At 35.7% G+C, this 12,474-nt stretch overlaps 1 protein-coding gene across 3 annotated transcripts in view; it reads right to left on the reverse strand.

Moving 5' to 3' along the window:
• Positions 1-4,302: 4,302 nt before the first annotated feature.
• Positions 4,303-12,474, reverse strand: part of ELF2 (E74 like ETS transcription factor 2) — an 84,629-nt gene continuing 76,457 nt past the window's right edge. For all 3 annotated transcript variants that reach the window (XM_074273712.1, XM_074273714.1, XM_074273713.1), the window contains 2 exons: positions 11,362-11,706; positions 4,303-10,957 (listed from right to left, as the gene is read on the reverse strand). In XM_074273712.1, coding sequence (XP_074129813.1) covers positions 10,330-10,957; positions 11,362-11,706 — 973 coding nt within the window. In that variant the 3' untranslated portion in view covers positions 4,303-10,329. The remainder of the gene's footprint in view (positions 10,958-11,361; positions 11,707-12,474) is intronic.

A 12,474-nucleotide genomic window follows, 5' to 3' on the forward strand; every position in this document is an offset into this window, starting at 1 on the left:
GCTGCTCCTGAAATCTCAAGTCTTTTTTTAGTCTTAAAAATAGCCATTTCAAGCAAGTTAGTTCTTTTATTTATAATCCAGCTTTTCTACACCAGAAATATTAATTGTCCAGTCACAAAAAATATACTTTAAAATGGGTAAAGTAGGTGATTGCTATGTATTTTTCTTCCTCATAGATGCTTAGATGGTACCTTCACTATGCAAAAAATAGTATGCCCCCAAATGGGCTAATCTACGTTATTCTTGATTTGAGTCTTTATTTATACAGGCTAAATCAGAGATTCTCAAACTACGTTTATGCTGCCCACCAGGTTATGGCAAATGGGCTGAGGGGCGGAGACAGAGTGTGAGCTTTTTTTTTTTTTTTTTACTATAGTCCGGCCTCCAACAGTCTGAGGGACAGTGAACTGGCCCCCTATTTAAAAAGTTTGAGGACCACTGGTCTAAATAAATGTTCATAGTAAGGCTAGGTTTTAGCACATGAAAACACAAATTTAGGAGGAGGGTGGGGACAAGTTGTTCCTCACAACCTGAGGAAGAAATTGTAACTACTGTTACCATCATGGAAACAAGAAATGGATTTGTGTGACTATATTAATATTGGTGTTAAGATGCTGTTTGAAGACAATGTGAGTCAGAGGACCGGTGAGACTAAAGCTCAGGGGTGAGGTCACAGAATCAGATTTTTGAACTTGAAATAGCCTCAGGACGTTTTACAGTTCATAAAACTAAGGTCTACAAAGGTCACATGGGTGTTACAGTGCTAGGCTTTGAACTCAGATCACAATCTGCTCTATCACTATGCCTCTGAACTTGAGTCAGATGTCTTTGATACTTAGCTAGCCACCTGTGTGACCTCCCTGGGGCTCTGTTTTTTTTCCTGCAAACATGAAAGGTTTAAACTGGATGGTCTGTGAAACTTGAAGACTTGGTGTGATTCTGAGGAAAGATTAGAACCCTGGACCGACAGTACACAGTAAGGCAGTGGAGTAAAATGGAAAGTGTCCTTTATAAGAAGTGAAGATCTGAGTTCAAATCCTGGCTTTTATACACTAGCTGTTAATTTTTTTTCAACCTGTTTCTTCACCTATATATGGAATGGAGTTAACACTTCAGAGGTTGTTCAGAAGAGATAACATTAAGTGCTATGTAAATGTTCTATTATTGTTGTTGTGGGAGCTAAAATGTTTGCAATTAACATCTCATGTGCTTACCACCAAAATGTGTAGTTTATGCAAAGGTACGGTAGCAACCTTCTTGTAGTTGTGCAGGGGAAATAATCCAGTGTTAAGTACTAGTGTATTATAAGGGGTAATTTACAAAATTCAAATGCATTCTTCCCAGTCTAAACTATCACCTTGGGAACTGCTTTTAGATCAAATCAGAATTATACAAAAGCATTGTGGAAACGGTCTATACAATTGGAGGGCCAATTTGAACAACCTTGTTTCATACTAACTATGGATTATCCAGCTGCCAAGTATCCTATGATTCTATGTTGTGTGCCTCTTGGCTCTATTGTCTCAATTCAGTATCATTGTTCTTTTGCCATTCCCACAGGTTTTAGGAATCAATAGCTAGGGATATTATCTTCTATTCTACACTATCCAGCACACAACATTAAAGCATTCTACCTGGTAGCAGAGATGACCAACAGTCACAAGAATCAAAGAAGAAAGAAGTTAGTAATATTGTGGAAGATAGATTGACATATAATATGTAATATAGATATGTGCACAATATCATACACACACATACAACAAACACATGATGCTTACTTGTGGAAAACAGATTAGAAAATGGACAAGTTGGAATAGTTGTGGGGAGGACATCAGTGGAAATCTTTCTGCTGTGAAACACTGAGCATCTTACTTTCTTGATTTCATGGTTATTTAAGTTAAGAAAGTAGAGGAGGCAATGAGAGGAAGTGCTATTCTTGCTGTTCTGACCATTTGAGAGGAAAAAAAACATTGACAATAGAGAAATAAAAAAGGGACCTATGTTGTTTTAGAGCTTGTAAGATTTGAATGGACTTAGACATGTAACTTAGTGTTTCAAGAAAAGCAGGGGTATTTTTTAAGTTCAAAGAGGAAAAATTGGGCTTTATCCCAAAGTCATTGCTACCTACCAAAAGGAAAGGCAGCTCAAGGGCAGCACCCTAAACACTGAATCTTTCTTTGTTAAGACCAATTACAATTGCATAGTCATTCAGGCAAAAGAAGATGGCAGCAGCACAGAGATTCATAGTTGAAATGTGCCAAGAACATTTGTACAAATGTATAAAATGTGCAAAAGTTAAAAAGAGTCATGGGATCTAAGAATGGGGTTAGGCAGGCTAAATGTCAGATTGAAATGAGGCTAGCAAAAAAGATAAAGTACCAAGAGCTCTTTAAGTAATTATATAGGAACAAAAACATAGGTGGGAAATGGAGGGGAGGGAAGAGATCCAGTACTATAATTTTAACTAGATGTATTTGGTTCTTCTGTGTTGATTAGTGAAAATTTTTGGGAATGAAAAGGGGGGGGAAACACACCAAAAATCATGGTTGAGAGAAGGAACTAAAATCAAATAAACAAGAGAGCACACACTCATCTGCTTTAAATGACTTTGCAACAACAAATGCTTGTTGACTTAGAGTCCTTAGACTGGGACAAATTAAAGCCCTGGGCTCTGAGAGACCTGGCAGATAGAATTGAAGAGACTGTCAGTCATCTTTATGAAATGGAAAACGGGAGAGAGATCCTGAAAACTGCAATCAAGGCAACTGTCTGATTTTTCAAAGAAAAATAGGTCCTGGAAACGATAAAATATTTTTCTTTTTCTTTTTCTTTTTTTTTTTTAACATCACCATATTAATCTCTAACAAAGATCTCAATTAAGGTTGCTGGCAGACACTTAGAAAGGAAAGCAGATGTTAGTAAGAGCAAACATTAAAACAAGCTCTTGATCTATAAAATGAGGGATTAGACAAAAATGTGATAGTTCCTAATCTATTTTTATGTCACAGACCCCTTGGGAAGCCTATGGACCCCCTCTCCAAATGTTTTTAAAGATAGAAACTAAAATGCATAAGATAAAAAGGAAGCCAAAGATGAGTGAAAATGATTTATTTATTTATTTGTTTTTACATTCAAGTTCAAAGGATTCCCTCCCCAAATCTATCATTCCAGGTTAAAAATCCTTGTAAGTTGCCCTCTATGGCCTTTCCAACTCTAAACTGTACAAATCAACCTTCAAAGTTGTTACCTTGAGAGGCTATGTATTTGTCCCATACATGTTGCCATTTAAAAAAAACACTTTCATATCTCTTGGCCCTATCTCCAAAGACCATTTGACCTCAAACAATATTACCAAGCTCAATTAACCACTTTTTATTTAGTTCATTAAGCATTTATTAAGCACCTACTGTGTCCTAGGTACACTGTACAAGGCGCTGGGGTAACAAAAGACAAAAGGGACACAAAACCCCTCCTTTCAAAGAGCTAACATTCTCCTGGGGGGAAATAGCATATACTGTACATGATAGACACAAAATATACAGAGTAAATACAAAGCAGTTTCTGGGGGAGGGGATGCTATGCAATCAAAATTGAGCCCAACTAACCTGTATGGAGTTGAAAGATCAAGTGGTGCTAAGGATTCCTTGAGATGAAAGCAAGGATGACGTTCCAGGCATAGGGAACAAAAATTAAAGTTATCTCAATTGATCCTAACAACCAACTCTGTTAAGTAGATACTTATAGGTTGGATGACTCGCCTGTCATTACATAGTATCAGCTTTAATTGGAATCCGGATCTTCCCTGACTCCAAACCCAAAGCTCTTTGTTCTGCCAAGACATTATGTGGGGTCCTCCTTTCAGTGTGCATTACTGAAAGTGAGTGAGACTATTCCTCAGGCTTTATCCTTTAATTTTTTTTTTTTTTCTTTGAGGGAGAGGAAATTTTCAAGTTATTTAAGACAGGAGGTTTTGGGTTTTTTTTTCTTTAATTGTTAAGGGAGAGAGAAGATAGAGGGAAAGCATTCAGAACTGAAAATAAAATGGAGTTTTTAAAAAGTTAAAATTAAAAGTTGCCAGATATTCAAAAGAATGGGTCCCAAGCCTTTCAAATTATTCCACATTACTTGTGGATTCCATGACCAATTCCACAACTCATGCAGAATAGTTTTCCTAGTTATTATTCCAAGAATTCTAGAAATATAATTTTTTAAATCCCCAAAACTTTAGTAATGGAATTAAGTATAGTTTCCTATGACTACTTTGGAATGACATTCATGTGTCTACAAATTCTATTGTATGCCTTTTTTTTTTTTTTAATTGGTCACTTTATTTTGGATTAGATAAATATCCATTCTCCTCAAGGTTATGCTTCTGTTATTTGAGGGTATATATCACAATGATCTCCTGGTCTCTTATCACTTCTCTTTTTACCAGCTGTAATTAATTTACTAGCAATAATTCATTGCACATAAAAGACATCTAATAAATGTTTGTGGAACCAAATTTTAGAAAAGATAGATTTCATAAACTTATAAATTGCCCTAAAAATAAAGGAGTATACCACAAGTGATCATGATGTCCCCTATAGCTGAAGGGCTTCAAGCAGATCTAAATAACCACTTGTCATGGACATTGTGGGGAATATTTCTCCTTAGATATGAGTAGTTCCCTTCCAGCTCCAAATTCTGATTTTTTTTCCCTCTCCAATTGAATTTTATAGTAAATAACAGCTATCTTCTGGGATTAAATGGATTTAAGGCTATCATTTAAGAAAAACCTTTTGACAATGATTAATGATGCTAGAATGGATAACAGAAAATGAGCTCCAAACAAAGATCATGTTTCTATCTGGTCCAAATTTGACTTTAGGTTTATTATTCAATTCTGCTTTAGGCTAAATTTTACATTAATGGGCTAATACTAATTTTCTGCATATTCTTCCTGGCATCCATCATTGTAGGTTACTCCTGTTTCTGTACAAGCAATATATTTTAATATAAGCTTTACTTTTAATGTTAATATACTCAAAAAAGGAAAAACTATTCATAAAAATCATATGTGAAGGAGCATTCATTTTGTTTAGCATGCAATACTCATGAAAACTTTTTTTCCACCCAGGCAATCACAGCCTTACTAAAAAAATCCAAGGGAGTTGTTGCAAACACATAAGGTCTGGTGACTTTACCTAAATTTAATAGGTTAATAAATATTAAAAGTGGGATTTTGATCATGTATTCAGAAGTTCAGCTCTCTGCATTATGCTGTATTATCCCCGAACTATATATCAGGAAAACTGGGATGAAATGCTTTGTACACCAACAACTTCATTTCACACTTAAAAATCTGCTGCAATTTATAATCCTCCCAATCAAGTTATCAATATTTGATGGCTGGATATTTATGCGATCTTTTTAGCTATCAAGGAAAATTTTTAACTATTATAATCCACTATATGTAAAATCTTTTAGAATCTGTTTTTCATCTCCATTTAACATCTTCATTTTCCTCCATTCCCTCTTCTGAATTAGATCAATATGTTGGTAAATTCTATTTAGTATATTTTGAGCTTAAGGTATCTAGAGGAAATTCTAGTGAAAATGTTTAGAAATCAGAAATGTGCTATTATAAAGGTCAGGGAAGAATTCTAGGGTAGAGATAGAGGGTTGGAATTATCCAAATTGGAGGTATAGAGTGAAACCATAGAAGTGAAAGAAGCTGTCATAGAAAGGTATAAAGAGATTAGGTGGAACCTTTATAAATATTCACAGTAGTATGGAGAAAAGAGTCACCAATCCAGGAGTCAGATGAGAGCCGGTAGTCAAGAGAGGAGTTGGAAAGTGAAATGGTCCACTGCAGTTCAAACAAGAGTGGAAATTGGGAAAAGGCCATTGTATTTCATGTCTGACAGCCCCAAGAGGCATAACTGGAGCAGTGGAGGTGATAATCCTATTGCCCTGGTCATCCCACATCTAAAGTGTCTTCAGGTCTGGGTGGGTGGTACTCTTAGACTTGTTCTCTTTGACACTGGAGAGCAAGACTAAGAAAGGTTGAGCAAGACATCACCTGAGAGAATATCCTAAAGAGAAATTAAAACTATGGTGGTTGAGTTTTTCTAGTGGAAGTTTCTTGGAAGTGTAGCAGGGATTTCTAGTTATGAATTGGATTTGATTTTTAGATCGTTGTGATTCTTGACACTCTCAAGATTTTACTCTGGACCTCCTACTTCCAATGACAAGCTATTTCTCTTCCTTCTTCTCCCCCAAACTATAAATATTCACAAAGATTCAAGGTTTTCTCCTTTACACAAACTTCCACAAAACCTATTTGTGGTCCAGGGTTAAAACTACTTGTTCCAAATGTCCAACAACCTATGCAAAGCATTTCTAATTTGATTCTCATTTTTTAACTCAAAACACAAGATACCTAAATCCAAATACGTGTTTTCTTTAAAAATCAGTTTCTATTCACAACTTGCCTATAATTGAAGCTTAAAAGAATAAAAATAATTTTCCTTACTTCTCCCTCTCCCACAACCAGTTACCAAGTTTGGTCCCATTTAACTTTTTTTCCATTTTAGTCATTACATCATAGATGGATTACTCCCCACTCATTTAATATGTTTTCTCCATGTTACTTTTCATCTGAGCAAGGCATTATTAAATTGATCTTACAACATGTCACATTATTGATTACTCAGAAAACAGTCATTTCTTCCCACCTACCTAATCAACTGATTAAATAAAATAAAAATTAAAACTTACACATACACAGTGCTTTTATAGTTACAAATTCTTTTAATGTAATCACATTTAATCTATAACCTTTATGAGAAAACAGATTCAGGGAGGCTAAACTTTTTGCCTAAAGTCGCAAGGCTTCTATAAGTGATTTCATTCTAGGCCCATCTCCAATGTTTTTTGGCACTACTTAAAAGCATTTACCAATCTGGGCTCACTCTTTCCATCCTATGTGTCTTTCATACTCCCCCACATCTTCATTCTCCTGCAGTAAGGCTGAGCTTTGTTCCTAGTGCTTTGAACACATTATGCTAATTCCTGCCTCTGTGATTCCATCTTTTCTGTTGACTGTCTTTTGTGAAGTACTGCTTACCCAACTTCTGTGCCTAGCTTAGGATGGCCCTAATGCCTAGACTATCACCTGCTACCTCTTCCTGCAAAGGAATTTTTACCTATGCTCTAAGGAGCCTGTCTTGAGAAATTGCCAATGGCCTTTCCCCTTTTTTGACCTAACACAAGATTTTGCTTGCTCATTTCTTAGGCCTTTGTCTAATTTCATGATAACTTTACTAATCTCCAAATGTTCTTACTGAATACTAGCAGAGCAACTGTTTTTATACACAATAGACACTTAGTAATATATATACATATATATATATATATATGTATATATATTACTATGTATTACTTTTTTTTTTTTTTTTAATTTAACCCTGACTTCATCTCCCTTCTTACCTAGGTAAATCCTATCTTTCAAGGCTTGAGCCCCATTTCTTTTATGAAGTCTTTATCCATCTAGCCTTCAGAGTTCTGTCTCCAAACTTCTATGGCATTCATAATCTCATAATCTATCTCACACAATTTCAGTTGTTAGCCACATCTCCAAAAGTAAACTGCTTGAGGACAAGAAATATTCTTATACTTTTATGCACCATGGTGGGCATATCATAGGCACTAAAATACTGATATTCTGACAACCAGAAGCATTTTATTCATATGCTAGGCAGCTACTGGTGACTAAGAAATTTTATTTCTACCATATGCAACTATCTTTATTTCAATTCCATCCTTTAATTGATTCCAGTTAGAATGAAATACATCTCAATGTAATCCTAACATTACCTTTCCTAGGTTCTAAAAATTCCTATTTGTAAAACGCTGTTTGTACTGTAATGACAGTGGTTCTGCTGAATTGATTTTTAAATAATATGGTTAGAAACAAGTAATCAATATCTCACCAGAGATTTAAGTTGGCCTGGAGGTCCTCCCCTAGGGATGCCGATCTTTAGTCTTGTTTTACGTCTCTATAGTAAGTAACCTATTGGAGACAAGGTTTAAGACAGAAGAAAACAGAGCCAGTACTAATAACTAGAGAAATACCAATTCGCTTAGCATCTTTAGCACTTCTTTTGTAATATTATTTTTACCTCTCTATAGCTCTTTTTCTCTAGATACATTTCTATATATAAGTACTTCTATTTATATAAAATCTGGTTTTTTCCATGTTGAAATCCTCCTTTGCTGATGATCCCAACAACCCACAAGAGAAACAGGAAGGACAATATGAACATCTGGATTTCAGCCTCAGAGAAGATATAGTACTTCATTTTTTATTTCCTTTGCCAATATGGCACTTTAATGCTGAAGTTATGCTCTTCTGTTATCACTCTTTTAAAAAAAACAAACCCAACAACACTGGAACAGAGAAATCAGAAACTCGAATTGTGATGCTGTTACTTACATCAACTTTCAAAGCCTAACTGTGGATAAATCCTGCCTATCTCACTTGGTTATCAAGAAGATCAAATTCATGTAAAAACCATGCTATACATTGTAAAGCACCACATATGTGTAAGTGATTTATACAAGGAAATAATGCTATCAACAGTTTATTAAATCTGTGAATTCTTCCTTCCCTCTTTTAACTCCCAAAATGGAATTAAAACAACTAGGTGTCTTTATATCTTTTTGATAGTCGCATCACTGCCATCCTTACTTAAATGACAACAAATCGTAAAGGCAGGTAGATTTTTAGTTTAATTCATTCTAAAAGTATGAAGTAGTTTTTGAACAAATGTGTAATTAGGAAAGATTAAAAAGTATGTCCAATCAGCACATATAATCACTTTAAAATAGATTTGGACCTACTCACATTTTCTGATTTTTTAAAAAACAATCTCACCTTTAATAGGATATGTTGTCATTTTTTAAATACTAGAATTCAAACTTATCATAAAGAAATGGAATGGCAAAAGCACAGAGCTGATACCTATTGAATTGATAACTAATAGAAATGAAGGCAAAATCTCTAGGTAACAACCAAGGATTTCTATTGCAGATAGCAAAGAATTAGCTCTTTTCTAAACCAGTTTCTATTATCTGCTTGAGCAAAGTTTTATAACAATGTACATCATAGGGCAAATGCCACAGTAACCATAATTACTTTGTTTCCATTACCTCTAAACATCAAAAATATCGCCAGAGACCAAACAAAGCACAAAATAAATTTCATTTCTATATTTCAGTAAAACCTACTTGAATACACTTTGAAACAAGAGTACAACAAAATATAATATACTTCAAATGTTGAATATACAAACTATTATAGTTCAATTCTGAACACTGGTACTTTCCCTCCTTTAAGTTGAACTAAAAAAAAAAAAAAGAAAGAAAGAAAGAAAGAAAAAGAAAAGAAAGAAATACAGGTTTAAAACTACCTGACAAAAATTCATGCTGAGCGTGAACTTTCTAGTGAAAGAGTAGAGCCGAGACTGAAATGTATGCACAGATGCCAAGGCTGGGTGAGTGGCACAGGCATGTGTCAGCAAAGGCCAAAGCCAGCTGCTACTATGTCCACAATTAAGAAAGCGACAGACTTAAAACTACCATACAAAATATGTTACATGTAAATTCTATAACAATACTGTGCTAGGTACAAGATTTTTAAAATTTTTCTTTTAATAAAAAAAGCTTTACACAAACAAGCCATTAGCTTATTTCAAGAAAGAAAACTGAAAATCAGTCTAAGGCTTTTGTTTTAAATCAGCTTAAGCTATATGATACAAAAATTCCACTAGGTCTCTTTTCTTCGTTATCCTCTTTCAGAAGCTTTTGGATCCATTCTTCAATTCACATTCTAAAATACCTATATTAGCAGAGTCTTCACATAGCACCAGTTAAGTGAGTACTGTGTTCACACAGTAATAATTGCTGGTATGCATAAAAAAATGCATCAAAATTTGCTATTTGTAACAATGAGACCATCCTTCCCTATTCCCCCCTCTCCTAACTTAAAAGATCACCTCTTACAGAATTCTTTTTAGTGTTCCAAGTCTTAGTGTAACTTGATAATGTAGTGAACAGCTTGGTCCCTTTTTTATTTTATATGTTGCTGTAAGAGGCAGTTTTCTGTCAGCATCTCAATGTATACAGTTCATGTCCCACTTAAACATGGGATAAAGGTAATTTATTTCCAGTAAGTCTCTGATTGCTTTCTCATATGCATTAAAAATGTTGTCAAGTCTCCCTGCATGCTCTTGATGCTGTCCCATCCCTGTCTGTGCTTCCTCTGCCTGGCAGTTGGATGCTGCCTCACTTCTCACATGTTACTGTGCCTTCTGGTCTCACTGTTAGTGGAAGAGCAATGGTGGAGGGAGCACTGACCACCACCACATGGGTTACAGCCTTACTTCCATCTGCTGGCTTTTCTTCCTGTACCAGCTGCAAAGTCTTCACTTCAGGCTCCTGCTTTACAACCACAGCATCTGATTTAACCTCTGGCCCCTTGATCACCGCACTGATGACTCGGGGGGGCGTGTGGCTGGACGCCTGCTGGGCAGGCACTGAGAGTCTCATTACAGGTGTCCCATGGGCTATGGACACCGGGGTGAGGGCTCTTACAGCCAATGGAGTCCCAACTATGTTAATACTGCCTGATCCAGTCAGGCCCGACTTTGTCTGCAGCTGACACTGTGCAAGTTGTGTGGCTGGGATGGTGATGATTTTGGCAGGCTGCATTGTGATTTTGTCTCCATTTTCGGTAGATGCTGGCATCACTGTAGGGATTGTCTGAATTACCACCTTTGGAGTGGTTGCTGTTGTAGGGCTGGTGCTGGTTATTAAAGATGAACCTGCATTGACCGATTGAACTGCCACTGTTGAAATTTTCTGTCCCAAAGAGGTCATGACAACAGGCACTTGCATCGCCACACGAACTGTCCTGTTAAATCCAAAAAGAGAGAGAGAGAGAGAGAAAACTTATTATCTTGCATGTTAAAGGAAATGCAAATAACAACTAATGCCCTCAGGGTCCATAAGTCACATGTTTTTTGGTAATTCCTGTCTGAAATACAGTTAATTCTGGTTTTTCTCTTAGTTATCTTATAAATGCTATGACTATAAAACATGAGAAACAAAGTAAGCTAAAATTATCATTAATAGTTAAACAATATAAACCAATTCGTGTTAGCTGAGAAGCATGTTAAAAGTAAAACACATTTTTATTACAATGAGAACCTCAGGACGCTTGCACACAAAACCAATGCTGCCATTTATCCCACTGTGAGGTTGGTATTCTCAAGATCCCAGAGTGCCAAGAGAGGGCAGTGTAATAACAGCTCTTACCTTGGGGCAGATGTTGCTGAAACAGAGGTGGTGGAAGAAGGAGATCTTGAAGCCTCATGCCCAGGGGATGTGATGTTCACAACTCTGGCTACAGCTTTTTCAGCTCTGGTACAGTTTAAAGGAGAGGAATTCTTTCCACGTACAGAAGCTGCTGCTTTCAGGAGATTTTCGGCAGTTAATGAAACTCTTTCCAATGATTTTTCATCAGTAGTTGCTGTTAAGTCTTCATTACAAGCATCACTTTTGTCATCATCTATGACAACTATATTTTTTGGCATCTCTTTGAATTGATATACAAGCCTCTGTCCTTCTACCTTCGCAAGAATCCCCCTTTGGTAGTAGTATCTGTAAGAATAAAGCATCAAATGATATGATTTTGTTAAATATTTTATATACATCATTTTGTGGTAATAACAAACAATATAAATATTATAGCAAATTATGTTTACATTTCATGCTCATAATAAATAGGGAATTTATCATATTAATTACACTATGAAACTAGTTATGTTCGGAAACACTCTTAAACCAAGACAGTAACTGGTTTTATTTTCGGGTCCTATCAAACTGCACAGTTTCAACCTGAACACTATGTGTCTGTAGGATTTCCCCCTCCCTCCACCTCTACATAGCATCTTGAATAGGTGTGAAAAGCCCAGGAAAATAAAAGGGGAGGAGTAAGGAGTGTGTCATTTAGCTGAGAAATGATTTCCTCACTCCTTGAGACTCCCCACCCCACAATTTTCCCCCATATCTGGAAAAATTTTAAAATGTTTCATTGTGCATTATTTAATGTATATAAATTACAAATAAAATGTTTCAGATAAGGTGTTCATGTATTACTACTATGTGGCTTTTATGTTCCCAAAATTACTTTAAAAATATGCAATTGCATACTTTTGAAGTATTCAAATAGCAAAGTTTTTATAAAAAAAAAAATGATATCCACAGTATCCAATCGTTACAATTCCTATATAATAAGGAAAAGCAGTACAGTACAACTCCCAAATGCAAAAGCAAGATGAATTTCTGCCTCCAGGGATGCTGCCATTTTCACAAGAGAAAGAAGGGTTCAGTGCCTTCTTTGCTTGTGGACTTTGTTGACTTTTGATC

The sequence above is a fragment of the Sminthopsis crassicaudata genome, chromosome 6 (assembly GCF_048593235.1).
Source record: "Sminthopsis crassicaudata isolate SCR6 chromosome 6, ASM4859323v1, whole genome shotgun sequence".
Classification (NCBI taxonomy): Eukaryota; Metazoa; Chordata; class Mammalia; order Dasyuromorphia; family Dasyuridae; genus Sminthopsis; species Sminthopsis crassicaudata.